Source organism: Emiliania huxleyi (genome assembly GCF_000372725.1).
Source record: "Emiliania huxleyi CCMP1516 unplaced genomic scaffold EMIHUscaffold_62, whole genome shotgun sequence".
In the NCBI taxonomy this organism is placed as follows: Eukaryota; Haptophyta; order Isochrysidales; family Noelaerhabdaceae; genus Emiliania; species Emiliania huxleyi.
The window spans coordinates 75859-99494 of NW_005197351.1; the positions used below are offsets into that span (position 1 = coordinate 75859).

The 23636-nt window shown below is 65.4% G+C and overlaps 7 protein-coding genes across 7 annotated transcripts; 6 read left to right on the forward strand and 1 right to left on the reverse strand.

Moving 5' to 3' along the window:
• Positions 1-4: 4 nt before the first annotated feature.
• Positions 5-886, forward strand: EMIHUDRAFT_55470 (hypothetical protein; the record flags this gene model as incomplete). The annotated part of the gene is made up of 3 exons (XM_005763674.1): positions 5-276; positions 328-607; positions 818-886. Coding segments are annotated over 3 exons (621 nt in total), but the record flags the coding sequence as incomplete, so codon positions are not given.
• A 778-nt stretch (positions 887-1664) lies between these two features.
• Positions 1665-2637, reverse strand: EMIHUDRAFT_437602 (hypothetical protein). The gene is made up of 4 exons (XM_005763675.1): positions 2460-2637; positions 2243-2393; positions 1999-2172; positions 1665-1927 (listed from the first exon to the last, which is right to left on the reverse strand). Exons 1-4 carry the CDS (start codon positions 2609-2611, stop codon positions 1739-1741), a joined length of 666 nt encoding a protein of 221 aa, XP_005763732.1. The 5' UTR covers positions 2612-2637; the 3' UTR covers positions 1665-1738.
• Positions 2638-7259: 4622 nt separating this feature from the next.
• EMIHUDRAFT_214595 (hypothetical protein) lies at positions 7260-9639 on the forward strand (the record flags this gene model as incomplete). Its single annotated transcript, XM_005763676.1, has 2 exons — positions 7260-7354; positions 9402-9639. 2 exons carry the CDS (start codon positions 7260-7262, stop codon positions 9637-9639), a joined length of 333 nt encoding a protein of 110 aa, XP_005763733.1.
• Positions 9640-14442: 4803 nt separating this feature from the next.
• On the forward strand, positions 14443-15390 carry EMIHUDRAFT_104737 (hypothetical protein; the record flags this gene model as incomplete). Its single annotated transcript, XM_005763677.1, has 1 exon — positions 14443-15390. The coding sequence occupies one exon, from the start codon at positions 14443-14445 to the stop codon at positions 15388-15390; it is 948 nt and encodes a 315-aa protein (XP_005763734.1).
• Positions 15391-18103: 2713 nt separating this feature from the next.
• Rab2-1 (Rab2, rab family GTPase) lies at positions 18104-19467 on the forward strand. Its single transcript, XM_005763678.1, has 4 exons — positions 18104-18147; positions 18345-18420; positions 18525-18842; positions 18916-19467. The coding sequence occupies exons 1-4, from the start codon at positions 18125-18127 to the stop codon at positions 19123-19125; spliced, it is 627 nt and encodes a 208-aa protein (XP_005763735.1). The 5' UTR covers positions 18104-18124; the 3' UTR covers positions 19126-19467.
• Positions 19468-19698: 231 nt separating this feature from the next.
• Positions 19699-20166, forward strand: ARPC5-2 (actin-related protein complex, subunit ARPC5; the record flags this gene model as incomplete). Its single annotated transcript, XM_005763679.1, has 2 exons — positions 19699-19804; positions 19889-20166. Coding segments are annotated over 2 exons (384 nt in total), but the record flags the coding sequence as incomplete, so codon positions are not given.
• A 212-nt stretch (positions 20167-20378) lies between these two features.
• On the forward strand, positions 20379-22709 carry EMIHUDRAFT_452427 (hypothetical protein). The gene is made up of 2 exons (XM_005763680.1): positions 20379-21380; positions 21969-22709. Exons 1-2 carry the CDS (start codon positions 20443-20445, stop codon positions 22690-22692), a joined length of 1662 nt encoding a protein of 553 aa, XP_005763737.1. The 5' UTR covers positions 20379-20442; the 3' UTR covers positions 22693-22709.
• The last annotated feature ends 927 nt before the right edge of the window (positions 22710-23636 follow it).

Consider the following 23636-nt stretch of genomic DNA (forward strand, 5'->3'; position numbering starts at 1 on the left):
GGGCATCGTGCGCCTGCGCGGCTTGCCCTTCAACGTGACGCAGGACGCAATCATGCAATTCTTCCAGGGCTACCACATCCCCAACGGCGCCATGGCCGTCCACCTCGTCCTCGGCACCAACTCGCGGCCAAACGGGGAGGCGTTCGTTGAGTTTGGGTCCGAGGAGGCGGCCGACGCGGCGCTGGCCAAGGACCGCGCGTCCATCGGCACTCGCTACGTCGAGGTGTTTCGCTCGAACCTGGAGCAGATGCACCAGGCGCTCTCGCGCGCAAACAAGTCCAACAACCTGGCGCCGGTGCAGATGCAGATGGGGATGGGCGCGGGCAGCGGGATGCCCTACGCGCCCTACCCGACCTTCTCCCCCATGGGGCCGCCCATGTACGGCGGCGCGATGGGCGCGCCGGGCGGCATGGGCGTCGTCGATTCGGTGGTCAAGATGCGCGGGCTGCCATACAAAGTGACGCGCAACGACATCCTCGAGTTCTTCGCGGGCCTGTCGGTGCCGCTCAACGGGGTGCACCTGATGTTCAACGAGCGCGAGCAGCCGACCGGCGAGGCGTACGTCGAGTTCTCCTCGCCGGAGGACCGCGAGCGCGCCATGTCAAAGGTGGCGCCGTAGATGCAGGGCCGCGGCCTCCCAACGCAGTTGCAACCAGCGCCTCGAGACGAGACGAGACGGCACGTGCTCGGATGCACCCCACCGCAGTCAGGCCCTAGGCACGGCATGGGCCGCCCTCCTCGCACTCCCGCGGCGGTCGGCGTACGCGGCGTCACCCTGACCGTGTGCTGACCGTGTGCTGCGCCCCTCGTGCGGCAGGACCGGCAGCACATGGGCGGCCGCTACGTCGAGCTTTTCCGCGTGAGCCGCGCGGAGATGATCCAGGCGCTCGAGCAGTTTGTGGGGGGGTACATGTCCAACAGCTTGCAGATGCATGGCGCGCCGCCCCCCTACGGCATGTACGGCGGCCCGTACAGCGGATCGTACAGCCAGCCGGCTGGCTTCGCGGGCATGCAGCCGCCGATGGGCGGGCCGGGCTACGCGATGGGCGGCATGCCCGGCGGCATGCCCGGCCACCCGGGCGGCGGGAAGGCGGGCACGCTGCGGATGCGCGGGCTGCCCTTCCGCGCCACGGTGGACGACGTCTATCGCTTCTTCAACGGCTTCCACGTCCTGCCGGGCGGCATCGTGCTCGGCCAGCGGGACGGGAGACCGAGCGGCGAGGCGTGGGTCACATTCTCATCGCCGGCGGAGGCGCAGCGCGCGCTGGGGATGAACCACAAGAACATGGGGAGCAGGTACGTCGAGCTCTTCGCCGCGAGCTAGCCGCGGCCATCGAGGGGGAACCCGCGTCATGAAGGGGGGGGGGAGGGAGGGCTGCACTGCGGCTGCACGCGTGCTTGGGAGGGGGGAGGGGTGGGGCAGCGAGGCCGGGGGAGGGGGGGGCGGGGGAGGGGGGAGGAGGCAGGAGCGGGTAGAGAGACCGAGTCCGGAGAGAGAGAGGAGAGAGCGAGGAGAGAGGCGAGAGCGAGCGAGAGAGCGAGAGACCGCCTGGGCGCGCCTCTCGGGCTCGGCGGGCGAGCCGAGGCCGTGAGCCCGTCGGCCGTCGGCACGACCGTGTGCTCTTACGGCGCGCCGTGGCCCTCACCGTGCTACAGCATAAACGTGTAATATACACGGTCTGTTTATTCAAAAGCGGGCTATTAAGTTTGGCCAACAGTAGGTCCACCAACCCTTTGGCTATCCAGATCCGAGCTGCGGCGGGCTCGAGAGCAGCTGCTTGAGCAAGTCGAGGCCGGACCAGCTGTCGGCGTCGGTAGAGATCTCGAACCACAAAGCCTCTCCTCCGAGGCCGTCGGCGGGCGGTATGTGCTCTCGCCGCCCGCTCGCGACGGTCAGGATGAACTCGATCCGCCGGCGCAGCACGGCCTGCCCAAGCCCAGAGAGAGCGCGGGGTGAGCTCCCAGCTCTACCGAGGAGGGCGGGGGGAGTGGCGGCGCCTCGAGCGACGCCTGTCGCCTCCGGCTCTCCTCGTCCTGGCTGTCTGCCTCGGTCGAGCGGCCGGCGCCGTGCGCGCCCGGCGGCATCTGCGCGCCGCCCATGTGCCGGTGCAGCTGCGCAAAGTTCGGCACGACGACCAGCGGGATGGTCCAGCGCTCCCAGACGACGCGCTCCTGCGCCGGAGCCGGGAGGGAGGCTGAGCGAAGCGGGCGTCGTCTCGCGAGGAGCAGGCCCGGGTCGCGCCTCGGAGCGGAAGAGACCGAAGGCCGCCTGGCGCGCGCGCCGCTCAAAGAAGGCGAGCGACACGCGGGCGCCTCGCTCGATCGCAGAGGAGAAGGCCTCGGCATGCTCCTCCACCCGCGCCTCGACCAGCCTGGAGTCACATCGCACGTACCTGGCGCCGCGCGAGCGGAAGTCAGCGAGGGCCGCCATTTCCGCCGATGCAGGGCTGGCGGCGCACGAGATGTCAAACAGCTCCGAGTCGACGTCGCGGAGCCGGCACTCGCCGAGCGCCCGCTGGAAAATGATGGAGTGGAGCAGGATTTTCAGCACCTCCTTGAGCTGGAAGCGCTCCACGTGCAGCTCCTCGAGTGCTATCTGCTCACAGTTCATGTGTCGCTATGCGCGCAGGCGTCCGGCTGCGGCAGCGCGACGAAAAAGAAATGTAATTTATGATGACCGAAATCCGGCGTGCCGTCCTCCCATCCCTCCCTTGGCCTGCATGTTTTCTTTCTTTTCCGGCCCGCTGGGTGCGCTTCTTAGCTCCTCGGCCCTGGATGTGAGGTTACCGACTGCACTCCAAGTGCTCCAAGTGCATAAGACTCGATAAGACGCGCTCTCCCTCAACCCTCCGCCTCTCTCTCGCCGTCGGCACCGTCGCCTCCCCTCCTCGCGACGCCGGAGCGGCGGAGCGGGAGGCCCATCTCGACGCCGGCGGCCTCCGGCAAAAGCTGCCAGTGCACGCCGTCGCTCGAGTGCAGCAGGCCGATCGCGGACTGGTGCGTCTGCGTCTCCGCCTCGCCCATCAGTGCCATCCACCAGCAGTCGCCCTCGGCCCAGACGAAGGGAGCGCCGTACCGGCCCGCCGTCCAGCGCGCCTCGCCCACCGAGAGGGCGCCCCGCCGCTGCCACGAGATCAGGTCGTCCTTCGAGACCGCGTGCGCGAGGTGCTGCGACTTGAGCCCCTCGCTGTAGATCATGACGGCGTCGGAACGGCGCCGGAAGACGGCGACGTTCTCGACGCCGTCCGGCGCGCGGCTCGACGTCCCGATGAGCGGCGCCTCGCGCGAGAGAACCTACGGGGCGCACCGTGCAGCGCCTCGCCCGCTCCGCTCGGGAGAGGCATCCCACCGGCCTGCTCGGCTGCACCTCCCACCTCTGCAGGTCGGGGTCGGTGCTCACCGCCTGGCCGAGCAGGTTTGCCCGCCGCCGATCGCCCCTCTGCCGCTTCGTGCTCCCCACAAAGAAGCAGTGCAGCCGCCCCTCCGAGTCGAGCACGAGTGTGGGGTCGATGGCGCGCCTAAAAAGAAATATCCGCCTAAAGAACAAATGTGGCGGCGAAATTGTGTGGCGTCGTCTGCGCGCCCTCCGGTATTCCACGGCAGCGTGAGCGCCTCGCGCAGGAAGGGGCGCGGCTCGCTCCAGATCTCGCTGCCGTCGTCGCGCCGCGAGAAGAACAGGCCCGAGGACTTGCCTCCGAGCGACTTGTCCGGGTAGGCCTGGAAAGCGATGATGGTGGCGTTGTCCCAGCGGATCGGCGCGTCGGGCGAGGCAAAGCCGGGCGGAGTAATGTCGCTGGGCTCGCTGAAGGTCTGCCAGTCTCGAGTGACGACGCGCGAGACGTAGTAGTCCTTGGCGCCTGCGCTGGTGAACATCGCCGCCGGATTGCCACGGAAGTAAGTGAAGAAGAGCTCGGCCTCACCGGCCTCATTCAGACGCACGGCCGGATCTCGCACGCGGCCCGGCAACGAAAAGACTGGATTGAACAGAGACCGCTTGGCACACGACGAGCTGTTGCGCCGGAGCGATGGGAACGAGAGCAGTGCCGGAAGCAGCACGTGCTGCATGGCCGAGGTACGGCAGCTGCAGCAGCGGCAACTCTTGCTCGACGACCGTCTGCCGCCTTGACTTTTCTGGCCGCTGACTTTGGCGGACCTGCGTGTCCGGGCCCGGGCAGCGTGCGACGGCGAGGCAGGGTTTGGCAGCGAGGATGGCGTGCTGCCGACTTTGGGGTGACGGAAACCCCAGGAAAAAAAGAAAATGCTCCGCACGGCCAAGATAGGGCAGGAAAAAAATCGCGGCGCGGCTGTCCGTTGGGCGCCTGGTAAAACGGCCGCACGTGAACATGGGGCACGGTAAGATTAGTGTCCGAAGGAATCAAGGCAGGGCAGTGAGCTCGCAGGCTGCTCAGTCGCCATCGCCGCGTGTCAAGTCAGGACAGAGGACACGCCCGGCGGGTATCTACTGCTGCGGCGTCTGTGGCTGAATGAGGTGCAGTGTTCCCGTGTCGGGAGTCGTGGTCGACACTCTAGAGTTGACGGGGTCTAGAGTTGACGGTTGCAACTGGGTGTGCGCGAGCGGCGCCCACCTACAGTAGCGGGGGACATGGAGATGGCTCCTGACCAACCGAGGTTCATGGACGAGACCGTGGTCGTGGAGAGCAAGGCTGTAGCCGTTCGCGTCAGACGTGCTACTGTACACCAGAGGGGAAACGCGCCAAGGCATGTTGTCGCCGCGACGCGGTCAAGGCCTCGGAGGGCTGGTCCCAGGCAGAAGGAGAATCGGTGAGGAGATTGATTGGGACTCTTGCGCGAATGCATGGACAAGGCCAGGTGGGAAGGCCATTCGCTGTCTTCAAGCCCTTCAAGCCCGAGCGTTTGTTCAAATAGCGGAAGACTGCGGCGTAATGAGTCTGACCTCGCTGACGCTGCCATATGCGATATCGGCACTCGAGGGCGCAGGGCTAGATATGAATTCGCCATGGAGCCGTGGTTGTCATGGACGCGCACATTGTCAGCGGGTGCTTCTGCTGACAGGGCGCATTGCGATGACCGGGTGGCGCGCCGCTGCCAGGTCGGGGCAGCGCTGGCTAGGCGGGGGCATGGTCAGTCTGCAAAGAATCGTACGAGCAGCGTGTCGGTAGCCGCCAATGGTGAGTGTCCTTGTACGAGACTGATGTGTACACGAGAGGTCGGTTCTGTGTAGGAGGGTAGTCGTTGGGGACGTGCTGCGGTTATTGTTTAGCAGGGGAAAGGAGCGCGTGCAGCCCAGCTCGGCGGCCGCGGCACAGGACGCTAGCGAGCGCTGCGAGGCAGTGGGCCCAGGTTGCAACACCTGTTCCGCACTGTGCTGTGAATCGAGCGGCAACCAACAGCTCTCAGGACCACCCGGTGCTGGGGTGCTGCCAGCAACCAACCAACTCACCGGCGAGCGGAGCGAGCCGAAGAGCTGGGGCCGAATTGGCGCTGTGAACGTCGTTTTGAACCGATGTTTCGGCGGGCACGTCGCACCTACGTGGCGGGCCACCGGGGCCCGCCCCGCGCGGATGCCGACGAGGATCACGGTGCGCTATCTGGGCTTGGAGGTCGGCAAAAAGGTCGCGCGACCCGACACCAAGGGGGAGTTGCTCGAGCTGGCCGCCAAGAGGCTCAACTTATCTACGCCGGCCTCGCGCATCTTTGCGGCCTCCCCTACGAGCGGCCTGTATTGCACCATAGGTCGTCGGCTTTGCCGACCGACGGGCGACGTGGACGGGACAGTCACAGCGACTCGAAGGGACGTGCGAGCCACGTACCCGAACAAGCACTGAGAACGGGGCATTCCACCCGCACTGTTGCACTGGTGGGATAGGGTCGATTCCGCATGGTACGGGACCCCTCGATCGTCTCGCCCTCCCTCACTGGTGTGTTCATTGCATCATTGAGGGGGGTTATATAACAAACACGGTACAGGATCGAGGTGTACGCTGCTGAAGCGTGCACCTACATAGTGCGGGACCTGGGGCAGCAACCAACAACCTGGATGGGGACGGGGTGCTGCTCAACCGGCGGCAACCAGCAGCGTTCACAGCAGTGTGCGGAACAGGTGTTGCAACCTGGTAATAAGACGGCTCGCTGGCCTGGTGGCGCAGGTTGTGTGAGAATTCTTTTTTCACACACGAGGGAGTTTCGTTGTAAAATTCTTTTTTCAGTGCTTTCACGCGCCAGTTCGCACCTGTGTCGAGCCTGTTTGCTGTGAGAGAGAGTTGTAAAAAACAATGCTCAATGGAGGGGACCGGCTCTAGAGTCAAAACAACGTGTTGGGCGTGCATGTGCCATGTGAGATTAATTACAAATGGGTAGAGGGGAGCGCTGCTTTAAAAAGCAGAGGGCCCAGAGGGCCCGAGATCAGCGTCTTCAAAGGGTGGCTGTCCTCTTCGCTGAGCGCACAGCCACGGTGCCAGCCTTGCCATACGGTCTGCTTGCATGTTCCTGGCAGTCGCCGTCGCAGCGCCAATAGGCACCGCTCGCCAACAGGTTAGCCATACCGAGGCGGGTCCGTTCGTGAACGCCGCAGGGTCTCAACCCCTGGGCCAGTTGTTGGTGGAACCACCTCAAGGCCGGCGCGCGTGCGCGGGCGATGGACTACGCCAGCAGCTGTAGCCCTAACGCACTGTTCTGGGCACTGGCCGAGCTCACATGAAGAAGCACTGGAACAGCAGGAGGACCGACTGCGCGAACGGCTGGAAAGAAGAATAGTAATTGCCAACATTGTAGCCGGCAAACGTGCACGTGACGTGAAAGACGCAACAATCGCAGTGAATGCTGACTTGAGATTGTCGAGGAAAAGAAGGCGAGGCGGCTTGGTGGCAGGTCTAGGAGCGGCTGACGTGTCACCCTTGGTCTGCTCAGCATCCGTGGGCTCCAGCGCCGGCACTGGCGCCGGTGCTTCGCTGCAGCAGCATCTGGCAATGCAGATCACGGTGACGGCTGGAATGGCAATCAAGGCTTGACCGAGTAGTCCCACAACAGTCGGGACGAGGGGGGCAGTGGCCAGGAAGAGAGCTGCGGAGGTCCAAAAGAAGGGACGAGACAAAGCCGGCGCCTGCGCGGGCCGCAATCGTAAATTCTTTTCTGGCGAGTTTGATTCATTCTTCGGCAGGCGGCGTGTGTGTGTGTGTGTGTGAGTGTGGCAGGCGGCGGACCAGCTGAGTAACAAACTTTCGCAAGCTCAGCACCTCGATGAGGTCACATGGACCACCAAGAACTGGCACGGGCTGCAGATGCAGCGCTTGTCTGTCGTTCTCCACACCGCCGTGGCGTGGCAGACGGTGAACGAGCTAGCGTGCGGGGACAGCGGCATTGTGCACGGGGCTAAGTGCATTGCCGTTCTTAACGGAGTCGCTTAGGCGGCTCCGGTGGTGTGCCTGTGATAGTACTAGCACGCGCCAGTTCGCACCTGTGTCGAGCCTGTCTGCTGTGAGAGAGAGTTGTCCTGCGACATTCTTCACATGGTTTTTAAATTCTTTTCTTCTGCGGTACGAGATGCCGGTCTCGAGCGGCGCGGGCGGCGCATGCTCGGCGGCGGGAGCGAGTGCCGCGGCTTCTTCCGGCTTGGGCAGCCTTCCCGCAGAGGCGGCGAGAGCGGCTGGGCGAGGCGACGAGGCGGCGCTGCTGGCGTGGCTCGACAGTGGCGGGCGGGTCAACGCGACTTGCGGGGTAGGCAATGTGAGCGGCATCACCGCGCTGGCGCTCGCCGCCACCAAAGGCCACGAGCGAGTGGTCGAGCTGCTGCTGCAGCGCGGCGCGGAGATCAACCAGCAGGACAGCAGAGGCCACACCGCGCTGATGCACGCCGCCACCAACGGCCACGAGCGGGTGGTCGAGCTGCTGCTGCAACGCGGCGCGGATGCCAACTTGCAGAGGAGCGAAGGCGGCACCGCGCTGATGCTAGCCGCCGCTCACGGCCACGAGCGGGTGGTCGACCTGCTGCTGCAGCGCGGCGCGGAGATCAACATGCAGAACAGCAAAGGCGTCACCGCGCTGATGCTCGCCGCCAGCAAAGGTCACCCCGCCGTCGTGCTCCGCCTGCTGCGGGCGGGCGCGGATACAAAGCTGCGCACTGAAAGCGGCAAGTCCGCGCTGCAACTGGCGAAGGAAGGGGGCCACAGCGCGTGCGTCGAGGCCTTCCGGCAGCACGTCGCGGAGGTGACTGCGAGCCGGCGCGAGGCGGCGGCGGGCGGCGCGGGCGGCGCTTCCTCGGGCGAGGCGGTGGCGGGCGCGAGTGCCGCGGCCTCTTCGAGCTCATTGGGCATCCTTCCCGCAGAGGCCAGGCAAGCAGCCCTCCAAGGCGACGAGGCGGCGCTGCTAGCGTGGCTCGACAGCGGCGGGCGGGTCAATGCGACTTGCGGGGTAGGCAACGAGAGCGGCGTCACCGCGCTGATGTTCGCCGCCCGCTGCGGCCACGAGTGGGTGGTCGACTTGCTGCTGCAGCGCGGCGCGGAGATCAACACGCAGAACGGCAACGGCTTCACCGCGCTGATGGACGCCGCCAGCTTCGGCCACGAGCGGGTGGTCGAGCTGCTGCTGCAGCGCGGCGCGGAGATCAACATGCAGGACAGCAACGGCGTCACCGCGCTGATGAGCGCCGCCGCTCACGGCCACGAGCCGGTGGTCGACCTGCTGCTGCAGCGCGGCGCGGAGATCAACCAGCAGGACAGCAGAGGCGGCACCGCGCTGATGCTCGCCGCCCACCACGGCCACGAGCGGGTGGTCGAGTTGCTGCTGCGGCGCGGCGCGGAGATCGACCAGCAGCACAGCGACGGCGGCACCGCACTGATGCTCGCCGCCCAGGAAGGCCACGAGCGGGTGGTCGAGCTGCTGCTTCGGCACGGCGCAGAGGTCGACGAGCAGGACAGCGACGGCGGCACCGCGCTGATGGTCGCCGCCATCCAAGGCCGCACCGCCATCGTGCTCCGTTTGCTACGGGCGGGCGCGGACACGTCACTGCGCTCGGAGAACGGCAGGACGGCGCTGCAGATTGCCAAGAGGAATGGCCACGCCGAGTGCGTGCGCGCCATCGAGGAGCATGCGGCGGCGGAGGCGGCGGCGGAGGCGGAGATGAGGGAGGCGGTGAGAGCGGCGGCAGAGGCGGAGGCGACGCGGCATGCCGAGGTGCTGCTGGCGGAGGAGGAGGCGGAGAAGGAGGCGGGGGGGCGCGACAAGGAGAGCAAGAAGGGCAAGAAGAAGAAGAAGAAGGGGAAGGGCGGAGGCGGCGGCGCTGGGTCGTCGCGGGAGCCTGAGGATGAGGCAGCGCTGGCGGCGGGAGAGGAGGCGGAGTTGGCGGCGGCGCTAGAGGAGAGCGCGAGGCTGGAGGAGAGGCGGGCGCCCGACGAGCAAGCCTCGACCTCTTTGGCTGCAGAGAGGCCACCTTCGGTGGAGGAGGAGGAGCCGCCGGACGACTTCGTCTGCCCGATCACGACCGAGGTGATGAGCGACCCGGTGATGGCGGCGGATGGGCACTCATACGAGCGGACGGCGATCGAGCGCTGGCTCGCGACCAAGTCGACGAGTCCTCTGACAGGGGGCGAGCTCGACCACACTTGTATCTTCCCAAACCACTCGCTGCGTCGGATGATCCGAGAGTGGCAGAAGGCGCAGTGACCCCCCCTCGCCTAGTTTCCTCTTTCTCGCATGCACTGACGTGCAACTGAGTGTCTAATTCCTCTATATGTCTATATGTCTAGTTGGAGTTGCGCCTTCCATCGCAAAGCGCCGGGCACCTCTCGGCGACGCCAGGCACCGCCACCGCTCACACCGGGAGAAGGTGCGCGAGACCGGGCGCGTTCGGGAGCGATGCTTGATCCGATGCAACTTCTGAAGGTGAAGCGCACCCCGGCGGGCCAGGCGCGCGTGCAGGCAGTTCTTGGTTAAAGGGAGAGGCTCTGAGTTGCACAGGGCGGTTGTGCGCCCCGGGCCTCCTGTGACAGCATCGGCGATGGCCCCCGTCGCGGCTAGCGGGCCCTTGGTGCTGGCTGCAGGCAACCTCGACGGCACGGCAACGTCATGGCTCGAGGCCAACTGGATGTTCTTCTCCAGGTTGCAACACCTGTTCCGCACAGTGCTGTGAATCGAGCGGCAACCAACAGCTCGCAGGACCCCCCGGTGCTGGGGTGCTGCCAGCAACCAACCAACTCGCCGGCGAGCGGAGCGAGCCGAAGAGCTGGGGCCAAATTGGCAAATTGGCGCTGTGAACGTCGTTTTGAACCGATGTTTCGGCGGGCACGTCGCACCTACGTGGCGGGCCACCGGGGCCCGGCAGCAGGGCGCCCCCGCGCGGATGCCGACGAGGATCACGGTGCGCTATCTGGGCTTGGAGGTCGGCAAAAAGGTCGCGCGACCCGACACCAAGGGGGAGTTGCTCGAGCTGGCCGCCAAGAGGCTCAACTTATCTGGGTTTTTCCAGGTATACCCGCAAAATACCCGGTATTTTGCCGATTTTGCCGATTTTGCCACCAAGAAGGCACTCCGACTCGCTTTGATTTCCGTGAGGCAACTGGTATCCCGTACCACTTTTTGATTAGTTCAGGCCTAGGGTTTGATTAGCCAAAAACTCCCATATACCGGTAAATATTCAACACTGCCAGGAATGGTTGGGTAGTAGGGCTAGAGGGTCGCTCTACACTTAGCCTCTGCAGCGAGCAAGCGCTCAACTTAGCCCCCGCACGGAGCCGGGCTCAGACTTAGACCCTCATGGTCGGGGGCCATGAACTTAGACGACATAAGGCCAACTCCGGGTAAAACCCGGGTATCCTGAAAAGCTTTCAGGTTTACCCGAAAAATACCTGGACGCGTCCCGACCAACGTTTGCCGCGCACGACGCCATCTCCCAGGGCCTGTGGAGAGGTATTTTCTTCTCAATAACAAGGCTGTGGACGCGTCCCGACCAACGTATGCCGCGCCGCGCACGACGCCATATCGCCTTGTCCCAGGGCCAGTGCGCTACTTGCGGCGCGCAACGCCTGCTCAAGTACGCGCAATGTACCATATGCTGCCGCTATGCGTGCCTAAGGCGGCTGCGGCGAAGCGGCGGGCGCGGCATGCCGATGGCAGTGCGGACGATGCGGTTGCGATGTGTTCTGCTTCAAGATCGTGGCGGTGCTTGGCATGCACTTCTGCGATCCCAATCAGCTCATCGCAACGAAGCAGCGCAACAAGCTGGCTGCTGCCAACAAGGCCCTATGCTACCTCACGCGCGGATCGTTCAAAGAGGACCAGCATACACAGGCTTCTCTGACACGCGTTTGTTTGAGCTTGAGGCTATTTGTGAGAACTGTTTGGCGAGAAGTCGCCGAAGATTGCGCTCAAGAAGCAGCAACGAGAATCGGAAGAGGAGGATGCTGAGGCGGCGATTGCTGAGCATGAGAAGGATCGATCGCCCGCCGCAGGCGAAGAAAATTTGGGGGCTGCGCCGTATCGTTGTACGTTGATCACGGTGGGAGCCTCTTGGCCCCAGGCCGTCCACGGCCGACTTAGCCGATGTAAGAGGCTCCCGCTGATCTTAGACCGCGCAAGCACTCCAGCGTGGCTAGCCACACTTAGACCCGTTAGGCCTCCAGGCTCAGAACTTAGACTACTACCCAACCAGTCTGCCAGGTAAGCTAAAAGTACGTACACTGAGAGGCCTAGAAATCGCGCGCCTCCCTCTCCCTTTTCTCCCAGTAAAAGTACGTACACTGAGAAAAATGAAAGGCCTTTTTGACCGCGCAAGATGTAAAGGGTGGCTAAGGCAAAGGTCTCTGGTGCCCGCAAGGCGCCCGCGTCGCAGACGCGGTACCATTGACAACACGAACAAATAGCAAAATCCGAATATCGTGCACGAACTGTGTGATCTCACACGGGGGCAAGCCTTCAGCTGGTGCCAAGACTTCCGTAAAGTTGAAACCAGAACGTCCGCCAAATCCGTGCAAATTCTTCAACCGCCCCAGTTCCAGACGGCGCCGTCGGCGGTGAGGGCGAAACTTTGGTGGCCTGCTGCCGACACAGAGACCACGCGCTGCCCAGCGAAGGCCTCGGCCTTCTTTGGCAGCAGCTGGTGATGCAGGTCGCCGTGGCCCAGCTTGCCCCAGGCTCCACACAGCCTCATGGCCCCAGCTTCACACAGCACCGGATGTCGACGGGGCCCTCGCAGCGAGAGAGGACGCGCACGAGGAGATCCTTGGGGAGGTCGAGGAGGCGGGCGGACGGCGGCGCGCGCGGCGAGGGCATAGCCTTTTATCTTGCTGAAACTGGCAGTGCGCATGCGCAGTTCAAGCGGCTGAGACGCTGCCGCTTCTCAGGCGAGCTCGTCCGGTGGAGGATCCATGAAGGATGGTCGCCCGCGCTCCGCCAGGCCAGGCTGATGTTTCGCCTGAATGCCTGCACGTGCAGCCAGCACTCAAACGAGCCGTAGTCCTTGGTGGCTCCCGTGAAGTTGCACACCGATTGCCCCTCCCGAGGCGTCACACCAGCAAAGTCCGGCGTGGCCAGCCGCCCAAAGGTAGCCCGGCTGAAGATCATGTGCACATCATTGAGTTGCACCTTGGAGCACGCCGACGGGCCCCAGAAGCAGCGGTATGTCCAGGCGATGTTATCACAGTTGGGAAGCGAGCGATGGGAGACGCTGATGGGATAGGTGATCGTGTCAGGCCTGGTGCGAAGCACTCGCGCAAAGCGGACTCCAAAGCGAAGCTCGTGCTTGCGGATGCGCTCCTCGCATAGCACGATTTGCCGCCACTGCTGCTTTTGCACCTTGGATCTATTGCTGCCCAGTATCGAGTTGATGCGGAAGACGGTCGCGTTGGGCACGCAAGAGCCCAAAAATTGAGAGCGGCACCGATCGAGGTCTGATCCCGCTCGCCACAGCCCGGTGAGGCAGACTGCGACACCGCGCTCTGCGGCGCGAGACTGTCTAGCACAGTTGCCTCTGGCCAGTTGAGCCATCAGAGTCGCCAGCCGCGGCGCGAGCAGGCCCCGGCCGTCCCAGAAAAAGAAAAACCGCCACAAAAGAGACAATATACATATGCAAAGATATACTGTAACGCGAATTTCCACTTAACCCACCGCGCAGCCCCGGACACGCCCCCGAGCGCCGCGCGATCTCCAGAGCCCTGGGTGTGAAGCGCGAGTTGTGGATCAGGATTCTGGATACGCTCAGCCAAGCTTATTTCTGGAGGCTTTCTTCGGTGCGCAATGCCTTAGACCCACGCGTGCGCCAGGATGCCCAGCTCCTCCCGCAGGCGCACAAAGTTCCGGTACACCTCGCTCAGCGCGACGGTCGGGTTTCGCCGCATCCTCCTATCCTTCCGGCTGCCGATGTGAAACCCGTGCGGATGGACGCAGACTTCCTTGCGAGTCGTGCAGCCCACGCGTGATGCTCGGGTCGCAGAGGCCCAGTGCTGCTCCCAAAGCAGCACGTCGACTAGTCCGCTGATGCTCGCGTTGGCGAGGAGCTGGTTGACTAGGCTCAGCTCCAGCGGCGAGTTGTCAATGTCGAGCTTGGCGACAACCAGGTCTGCGGGCTTGGCGAGGAGGGAGAGGAGGGACCACGGGTGGCGAGGGGAGCCTGGCTGGTCGTCGACGGGCACGTTGTAGAAGGTCGCACGGGCGGCGATCTCCAGCGGGACCTGCTCCCATAGCTCCTCGCCGCTGTGCGGCTCCGCCTCCCAGGCCTACGTGGTGGAGACCGAGGGACTGGACCGTCTTCGAAGTGGCCATGCAACTCGTGAATCTGCCGGGGGGCGGCGGCAATGCGGATAAGTTGCCATACGCAATACTGGCGGATGATGCCGCATCTAGGGACGGGCGCGAGGATCCGATCAAACTGGACGCCGAGCGCAGCAAACTTGTCGACCAGCCACCTCGTCGCGGCGGCGCCCACCTCGCCCTCGCCCGCTCCGCCGCCCTTCCACAGCGAGGCGCCGATGTCAAGCAGGATTGCCCGTCCGCCCCGCCGGCGGAGCAGCGCCACCGCATCAAACTGGACGTAGCGAGTCGAGAGGATCTCCCCCATGTACTCTCGCGTCACCGGCGGCGCGGGCCAGGCGGAGAGATTGCGGCGCTGGCAGGGAAAATCCGGGTTCCTCAGCAACCCAACGAGCGGCTCGATCCGAATTTTTTGCCCGTGGCAGTTCATCACGCTCGCGTCGGCTGGCCATCGCACGGGACGGTAGAGGCGGCACAGCTCGTCCAGGCCGAATTTGGCCCGCGCCGTCTCGGCCGCCGCCAATGCGCGCACCCATGTCTGCTCCAGCTCGGATGGCGCGTAGCGGCAGCGAGGAGGCATATGTCGGCGATGGGGACGCGCGAAACTTGCAGTCACGTCCTTTGGCAATACCCGGAGCGGACCAAAAGGAAAAAGAAAACACTGCCTGAAGGAGGGATGAGGGATGCGGTGTGCGAATTCTTCTTGGGCCTTCTCCCGCTCCCATGACGAGCGACCGCTCGGCGCGTCCCGTCAACAGCGCCTTCTCGCGGCGGACGCTGGACGCTGCGCCGCTCGCCTCCGCCTTTGAGCGGGAGGGCTATTTGCTGTTCCCACGGCTGCTGACCCGGCGCGCCACGGCGCAGGCTCAGCGGGCAGCCTCGCGCCTGTTGCGTCGCCGCCACGCGTCGGTGCCGTCCGGTTGGCTGCTCGGCCTCCACCAGCGCAACCAGCCAGAGCCGCAGCGGTGGGTCGAGCGCATCGCCGCCGACCCAGCCGTCGCCCGTCTGGTGCGGGCCCTGCTCGGCGGCAGCCGGCCGGTGCTGGTCTCCTCGCAGCTCTTCGTCAAGCGCGCCGCCGGCCGCGCCGACGACGAGGCGGCGCCCTCCTCGGGCGAGGTGCCGTGGCACCAGGACGGCGCCGCGGGCGGTCACTCGCTCGCCATCTGGCTGCCGCTCGACGCCATCGACCCGACGGGACACAACGGAGGGCTCGCGGTGCTGCCGCGGCTGCACGCGAGCGGCCGGCTGCCCAGCGAGCCTTGCGAGGCGAACGCGGCCTCGTTCGACCGCATCCAGCCCGAGGCGCTCGCCGGGCACGAGGCGACCGCCGTCCGGTACGCCCTCGCGGCCGGCGGCGCGGGGCTGCACGGCCCACTCACGCCACACTCGTCGCCCCCGAACGCGAGCGGCGCGGACCGGCGGGTGCTCGTGCTGCGCTACTGCGCGGCGGGTGCGCCGGCGGTGCGCGGCGAGCGGCTGTGGGCGCCAGGCGGCGCGGTCGCGGCCGCCGGCGGCGAGCCGCGCACGCAGATCCCGTGCTGGTCCTCGGGCGAGCTCATCGACCGGCAGGGCCTGCTGGTGGGCGGGGAGGGGGGGGCGGCAGCGCCGTCGCCGGACGGCGGCGGCAGCCCCAATGAAAACGGGACGAAGCGGAAGCGAGGCGCGGGGTGAGCGTCCCTGCAGTATTTCTTGTGGGAAATTCGCGTGTGCTGGGGCCCGCCGGCGTGGCTAAAGAAAGAAAGAAAACGGCGGGATCCCAGTGCCAAAAGAGGGATGGGACGACGGCTAAATAAATAAATAAATAAAACGGACACCTCTACTAGGGGACGACGGCTAGGGCGCAGACCCGGTGGAATTTCTTTTTCTCGCGCAAGGCGCGGCCCGAAGAGCGAAGAAGGCCAAAGGCGAGGGTTGTTCGTCGCGACGCCAAGCTGCAGAACATATATGTGTGCAGGCCGCCCAGCGCCCATGACGCGTCAAGCTCAAGGAGTGAGGCGCGGAGCGCCGCGCGCGCGCGCGCGCGCGCGGAGCGCGCCCCGAAGAAAATTTTGAGGGTTTTGTGGAGGGCTAGATGCGATTTCTATTAAGAGTTTGACTCACACGCAGGAACCACTCGGCCCACCCACAGGCCCAATCTCAAGTGGCGGCGCTCCGCACCTACCCAGCGGCGCGCTCCGCGCGTGCTTTCCAGCGGCGCGCTCCGCGCGTGCTCTGCGGCAGTGCTACTGCAACTTCCGCAGCTCCAGCAGCTTAGGGTACCCCTAGGGTTCTGAGGGCCGGATTTTTTTAAGACCTTTTAAGAAATGAGGAGGTTTGGGGGCTCAAATTGTCATTTAAGAGATTGCAGGCACGGGGGGTCTCTCTTTTAAGACCGTTTAAGAAAATCGGCCTCACCGGCACGCGTCGCTGCGCGGAGGCTGCGTTCCGCGCCGTTTTCTCCAATACTGCCGTTATTAGGCACAAACCCGCCTCTGAAGGCACATCTGTAAGTCTGGTGCACTGGCAGGAGCCATACTCGCATAGGGGACGCGTGCCAGCTGACTGTAGCCAGCTTCCCCCGGCCTCCGGCGTCTACTGGGGAGCCTCCCGGACCATCGACCTCGGGAGCTCTCCCGCAGCGTTTAAGCGTTTAAGACCGTTTAAGGAATCGGCCCAGCAGCTCTTAAAACCGGCCTAGGCCGGTTTTAAGCCGTTTAAGCCGCAGGCGCCCCAGGGCCCACCCTTTTAAGCCTAGGGGTACCCTAAGTCCAGCAGGTATCAGCAGTGAGTTCACCGCCAGTTATCTGTGCCTCCGTTCGTCGCTCTCGTGCTTGATCGTCAGGCCGTGCTCTCACGTCCGCCGGAGCTACCTCGGCTATCGGCACCATTTTACAAGTTTGACCGCCGACATGTCGGGCGGTCCGGCTCAGTCAAGGCAGTGTCGCTCGGCGCTCGCTGGCTCCGTGGATGCTTGTGCTGCTGAGCAATCCAGGCGCACTTTGGCAGCCGGCGGCAGCGACTTGCGGCGTCAGCATTCGAACGGTTGAGTTGATTTGCTCTTGCTCCGCGGTATCTAGCCGGCGCGCTCCGCGCGGGTGTCCAGCTAGCGCGCTCCGCGCGTATGTCCAGGTAGCACCAGCGCGCTCCGCGCGCACCATATCTCAGTGCCTATGCTTATATAGCCACTAAAAGCTCGTTTCTGCAGCTTGGTCGCGACGTCGTCCCGCACAATCTGTGGACGATGGACAAGTCGTGAAAATCGTACAGGTGGGAGAGAATGCAGTCGGCACGAGGACGGCGAGCTCAACGGCGAGCTCAATGTTGTCCTGCGGCAAGACGAAGAGAGAGAGAGAGAGATTTTTAGAAGCCAACAAGAAATGTGTCACACAGAGTGATTTGCGCTCGGCAGCTTGTCGACTACCAGCCGGAGCCGGAGTCGGAACCGTAGCCGAGATGGTCTTCGAGGGTGTCGAATATGTCATTCGCCTCGCTAGTGGAGCCGGTGCCGCATGAGTCGCGGTCGGAGGAGGAGTCGTCGGAGGAGCGGTCGGACCGCTCGCGCTTGTCGCGCCTGATGCGCTCTGCGAGGGGGCCGGGGTCGTGGTCGTCGTGCTCGAGCGTTGGGTAGGTAGCGAAGACGAATGAGTCGAAGGCGAATGAGTTCAGCATGAACCAGCATGTCATAATGTCATTCGAACTCGAGTTGGCAACCCACGCTTCATAAGGTGCTGGTGTACACCTTGTACCGACACAGTGGTAGGCGCGCAGCGCCCACACCCGCCAGTGCGCGCCAGTCCCGTGTCTAGTGTCGTGCGAGGGCCGGCAAAATTCTTTTTGGGGGCGCGCCGCCAGGCGCGTCCCCACTTTTGTATCACAGCTGCGAGGGCCAACCAAGGGATTCGGAGCGGTCAGATAGGTAGCGAGCGGTCAAATAGGTCCTGGGCCGCAGGCCGGCGCGCAGCGCCACGCCGCCAGGCGTCCGCCGGAGGCCCGCCGGAGGCTCTTCCTGCGGCCACATTCTGGCAAGATTCCGCCGCGCTCAGATGTGCATGTCGCGCTTTTTGATCTCCCTGTGCTGGAAGTCGATCTTTTGCTCCAGATTCCGAATCTGAAGCTGCAGAGCCTGCATGCAGGTCGCTCGAGGCTGCCATGCTGGTGGACCAACACTGCCGGAGTTGGACGCAAGAAGAAAACGCGCCGATTCCTCCCTTGCACCCTTGGGTTATCGGCTCCTATAACGGGGTCTTTTCATCGCAGCGCAAATCTATCGCGGCGCACTCGCCATCTGTGAGCCTAGAGCAGCGCGAACTCGCCGTCTGAGCCTAGCGCAGCGCGAACTCGCTCTGAGCCTAGCGCAGCGCCTCGGAAAACTCTCCGAAAATTCTTTTCTCGCCAAGGCGTCCGAAGGAGGCCGCCCAGCAGCGCCATGAGCTACGCCTACCTGTTCAAGTGCGCCGCACGCGTCGCACTCGCAGCGCCCGCTGTGTTTCCCCTTACCTCTCCGATCCGCTGTGCTTCCCCGTACCCCCTTTCCCGTCACATCCCCTCTCCCCCCCTCTCCTTCGTTACTCCGCGACTTGGCAGCCGGGCGTCCGTGCGACGCACACTTTCTGTGCAGGCTGACACGCCTGAACTGGTCCCGCAAGGTACATCATCATCGGCGATACGGGCGTGGGCAAGTCCTGCCTGCTCCTGCAGTTCACTGACAAACGCTTCCAGCAGGCACGTGCCCGCGCGCGCTCGCGCTCCCCTTTTGGGCCGGGCGGGCAGGGCGTCTGCGCTGTCATCGCTCACTGCTGCTGCACCCTGCCTGCCTGCGGCCGCAGGTGCACGACCTGACAATTGGGGTCGAGTTTGGTGCGCGCATGGTGACGCTCGACGGTAAACAAATCAAGCTGCAGATTTGGGACACTGCGGGACAGGAGTCCTTCCGCTCCATCACGCGCTCCTACTATCGCGGCGCGGCGGGCGCGCTGCTGGTGTACGACATCACGCGGCGCGAGACGTTCAACCACCTGACGTCGTGGCTGGACGACGCGCGCACACACTCCAACTCGAACATGACCATCATGCTCATCGGCAACAAGTCGGACATGGAGCACCGCCGCGCCGTCACCGCGGAGGAGGGCGAGGCCTTTGCGCAGGCGGGAGCCGACCCGTCCCGGGTCCGCACTCCGCGGCCCGCCCCCCTGACACCTCCATGTGGCCTCTGCGCAGGAGCACGGGCTCATCTTCCTCGAGACCTCCGCCAAGACGGCGGCAAACGTCGAGGATGCCTTCATCTCGACGGCCAAGCGGATCTACGAAAAGATCCAGCAGGGCGTGTTCGACGTGACCAACGAGTCTTTTGGCATCAAGGTCGGGATGGCGGCAGCCGGACCGAACCTCTACGCGCCGGCGCCAAAGCAAAGCAGTGGCTGCTGCTGAGAGCCTCCCCTCCTCCCGCCCGCCCCCCTCCCCCCTCCCTCCGCCTTAGCCTCGCCGTCCGCCCCTCCGCCGGAGCGGCCTACCGCCGCCCCGTCGCGCCGCTTGGCGCTCGCGCCGCCCGCCCGCTTTGCGCCCATCTACGTTCCTCGCCCGCCGTCGCCCACCGCGACGTTTTTGAGCTTGCGAGAGCCGCGCCCGGGAGGGGGGAGGGGAGAGCGCCGGGAGCACGCGCGCCGCCGCGAAAAGCGGAGGGCGTGGGTGCTGAGTACGTGGATGAGAGGGGCGGCGCGCGAGCGGGCCCGTGTTGTTGCTTATTTGTGATGAGCGTGACAGTTAGAACTCGTCGTTTTTCTTCTTCCAGGTCCACGCCCTTTTGCCCGACGCGCCCGGTTTTTTGCGATGGCAGCGTCGTCCACCGACGATTCAGCCCTCATGGCGGCCATCCAGTCGCGCGACGCCGCCGTCAAGCCGCTGCTCAGGTGTGTGTGCTGGCAACGCGTTCTCCTTCCAACCCGCGCGCACACGGCACTCACGTCCGACTTGCGTGTGCGCTGATTGCCCGGCAGGAGCGACCCGCAGTCCGCTTTGCGCTTATCGCTCACCGATCCGCCGTACGCGACCAAGACGGCCGCGGTCAAGGAGGCCTCGTTCGAGGCGCGCAGCTCCGCACTTGCCACGCGTTTTGCCCTTTTGCCCCGCCATCGGTCACATTTAGCTGTGCGTGCTGACAAGGTGGTGGGCAAGGCACTGGTGGCGATAAAAGAGGCGGACATCGAGGCGGCGGTGAGTGCACTCTCGCTTGACGAGTGCGACGTGCTGATGAAGTACCTCTACCGCGGCTTTGGGATGGAGGGGCGTGAGAAGCTATACCCTGCGCTGCTCAAGGCGCCGCGAGGGGCGTGCGCCGTCCCCGCCCACCCTACTGCGACGACACCACCTCCCCTCCCTTCCTGCCCCCCTCAGTGGCATCCGGTCGTCTTGCGGCGCGCTGGACAGGCATCCATCGTGCGCGCCATCTCCGAGGTCCAGCGCGGGCTGTAGAGCACGCCCAGGGGCAGCTACGTCTTAGTGTGCGCATGCTGGGGCTTCGTGTGTGTCTGCGAACGCTGTATCTGCGAGCGAAGCCAATCTTCTTTTTCGGAGGAGAGCCGTCTCCATCGTTCACTCAAATCTGCGAACACCCGGCAAGGGAGGGATGGGAGCACCGGAATTTGGATTTTTTTTTCACGCACACACAGTAAGGCGCCCGTCGGCCCGACGAGCTTCGGCAGCGCTGCCTGCTGCACGCGCGGGCGTTCACCCACAGTGGTGTGGCGTATGTTACCACCACCGCTGCCGACGACCCTCGACGCCTCCATCGCTGCTGGCCTCGTCAAGCAGCACGGCCGCCTGCAGCCTCTGGACGAGCGGCAGGCGGTCCTCTGCGACGCCTCGATCGAGCGCGTCCAGCCCAGCTGGCGGCCCGCTCTGGACGCTGCGCTGGCCGAGTGGCTCGCGCTTCCAAAGGAGGTGACCGGCCTCTCCTTGATTGCCGTCTACGCACGCGGCTCCATCGTTCGAGGCCTCGCTCTCGAAGGCATCTCGGACGTCGACACGCTCGGCTTTGCGACGGTCTCTCACTCGGACGCGGACTCGGAGCTGAAGGCGTGGCAATCCCGCGGCTCCGAACGTGCCCGCCGCATGCGCAGCGCCTACCCCTTTTGCTCGGGTCTCGAGATGCGCCTGGTCTGCGTGCCGGAGCGCAGCAGCTTGGGCGGGTGGCTGCGCGGCGACGCCGCAGCGCCCGCCTCGCTCGCCGACACTCAGCTCCGGGCGCTGGACGCGTTTCGGCTCGCGTCGCAGGCCGTCTGCCTGCACGGCTCCGACCTCGTGCCGCGGCTACCACCGCCCGTCCCTCGGCCGCGCCTCGTCCTCGAGCAGAGTGCGGACCTCGCCCGTGCCTCGCGTGCAGTCGCCGCGCTCGCCGTGCAAGGCAGCAGCGACAAGGCGCTCGCCGTCGCGCGGTGGGCGGCGAAGCGGGCGCTGCGGGCGGGTATGGAGCTCGCGGCGGCCGACTACGGCGCCTTCTCCCGCGACCTGCTCCCGTGCCACCGCGCGATCAGCGCCGTTCTCGGCCAGCCCGCGGGCAACAGGTCGTTACTTGTGCTGCAGCTCGCCTGCATGCCGGAGGAGGAGGTGGCGCGGCACGGCGGCGGCGAGGCCGTTGCGGCGAGGCTGATCCACGCGGCGGGCCGGCTGGCACAGGCGTGCGATACGTATCACCTCGCACGCCACTTCAGCCAGCCTCTGCTCGCCTTTGAGCAGCTGCCGGAGACGCCGCCGCTGCCGCCCGCGCTGCTCAGCGCTGCCGCCTCCTTTGCCGTCGCCCCCGCGGCCACCTCTTCGGCCACGGCGCCGTCGGGGTTTGAGAGCGTGCAGGCTGCGCTCAGCGAGGAGCGCGGCTCGGGGGCCTCCCCTTCCCCCAGGAAACCTTCTCGGAATTTTCTCGGAACCTTCTCGGAACCTCTCTAGGAGCGTGGCCGGTGGGCCCGCCGAGCGGTCGTCGCGCGAGCACGAGCCGCCGCCTCCTCGCCGCACTTCTCGCTCCGCCGGCTCCGCCGGAGGGAGGCGGAGGCGGGGCGGGAGGAGGCGGAGGCGGGGCGGGAGGAGGCGGAGGCGGGGCGGCTCAAGAGCGACGACCTCGGCCGCCTCACCATCGACACGGCAAACTCGCCTCGCCACACCCGCGTCCTCGACCTCGCGTGGGACCGCGCCAGCGGCGGCAGCCCGCCCTTCTTCCGCGGCACGCCCAGCCGCGCCCGCGTCGAAGGCATTGCTCGCCGCGCGCTCGCTGCCGGGCGGAGGCCGGTGGTGCTGCGCGGCATGGCGTCCGAGATCGCCCCGGTCGGTCGCGCCCTGTGGAACCTGGACACGCTGCCGACGCTGCTGCCTCGCGGCCGGGTACGCGTCTCTCCCTCGCCCACCTTCACCTTCGTGCGCGAGCGGCACCCCCTCTGTCGCTCGGGCGCGTACCCGCTGCCCTCGCGCGTCTGCGAAGCGATGAGCGGCTCCGAGTTCGTCGCGCGCATCGGGTTGGCGGCGGGCGGGCTGCCGCCTCTCTTCTACCCGGCCGGCGAGCGGTACTACATGCAGGCCGACCTGCCCGCGGAGACCATCCAAGCCGGACGCGTGCCAGCGCTGTGGCGCTCGCTCCTCGACTCGCCGGCGCAGCCGCTGCGCTTGTGGGTCTCGACGCGCGGCGCGACGACGCCGCTGCATTTCGACTCGGCCGACTCGTTCCTCGCGCAGATGCGAGGCTCCAAGCGCGTCACCTTCTTCCCGCCGGCGGCGCTGCGCGGCCTCTACCCGTACCCGGCCGACCACCCGTTGCATCGCCGCGCGCGGCCGAGCCTGTACGCTGCGCCCGACGAGCGGGCTGAGGACTACCCGCGGTTCAGCGAGGCGGCGGCCGTCGCGCAGACCATCGAGCTGCACGAGGGCGACGTCGTGATTTTTCCTCGGAATTGGTGGCACAACGTCGAGACGACAAGCGCGCTCTCGGTGAGTGTGGGGTGTCGTTTTGTCTAGACGGGTGACGGCTACATGCACATTTAGTGGCACATATGCACATGCAGTTCGACCTTAGTACATAGTAGGGATCCATCTCGATTCTCGGCCGATCGAACATCGATCGCGCGTCCCAAAAGTCGCCAAAAGTGGCGGCGCGTCGCCAGTATCGCCCGCCGTTCCCGCGGTCACGCTCACGCAGCTCGCGCGAATCTCCCTCTCTTTGCTCTTACCCACGACCTGTAACTTTCATCACTATCGATAACTGGCTTGTGGCTAGCTTGACGGCCCTCGAGTGTCGAGACTGTCAGCGGGCCCGGGTACGTACTGCTTGATCACACGTCCATGCCCATGGACTGAAGCGTCGTGTTCTCTTCTGCGTGGAGGTGGGCTTCTTGGGCGCCATGAGAGCGGTGCACACCTTATTCGCGCGCACCGCCGGTGTGAACGTTCATCGACATCGTTCACGAGAGTACCCCAGGTACCGGTGTGGACATGTGGAGGGTACCTCGGTATAAGGTGCGCTAAGGTATAGCACTAACTCACACACCTAGGTAGAGGGTGTGGGCGCTGCGCGCCGGTACCTCTGTGTCGGTACAAGGTGTGCACCTGCACCTAATGTAGAAGTGCTGGCCGCCGCCTCCCTCTCCCTCCGCCGCCGCCGCCGCCGCCCTCCGCCGCCGCCCTCGCCGCCTCCTCCCTCCGCCTCGCCGTCGCCGCCAGAGGGGAGGGGAGCAAATGGGTGCAGACTGTGTGCTGGTCCTCGCCTCGCCGGTCTTGAGGAGGCGGAGGATGTCCTGGTGGAATGTGTGGTGGAAGCGCCCGTCGCCCTTGTTGCGCGCGTAGCCGAAGTAGACGTCGGTGGTGAGCGCGACCTTCTCCTCCTCGATCACCTCGCCCTTGCTGTACTCGACCACCCAGCGAGCGAAACCGTTCGCGTCCTCCTCGCTGACGACCTCCTTGAC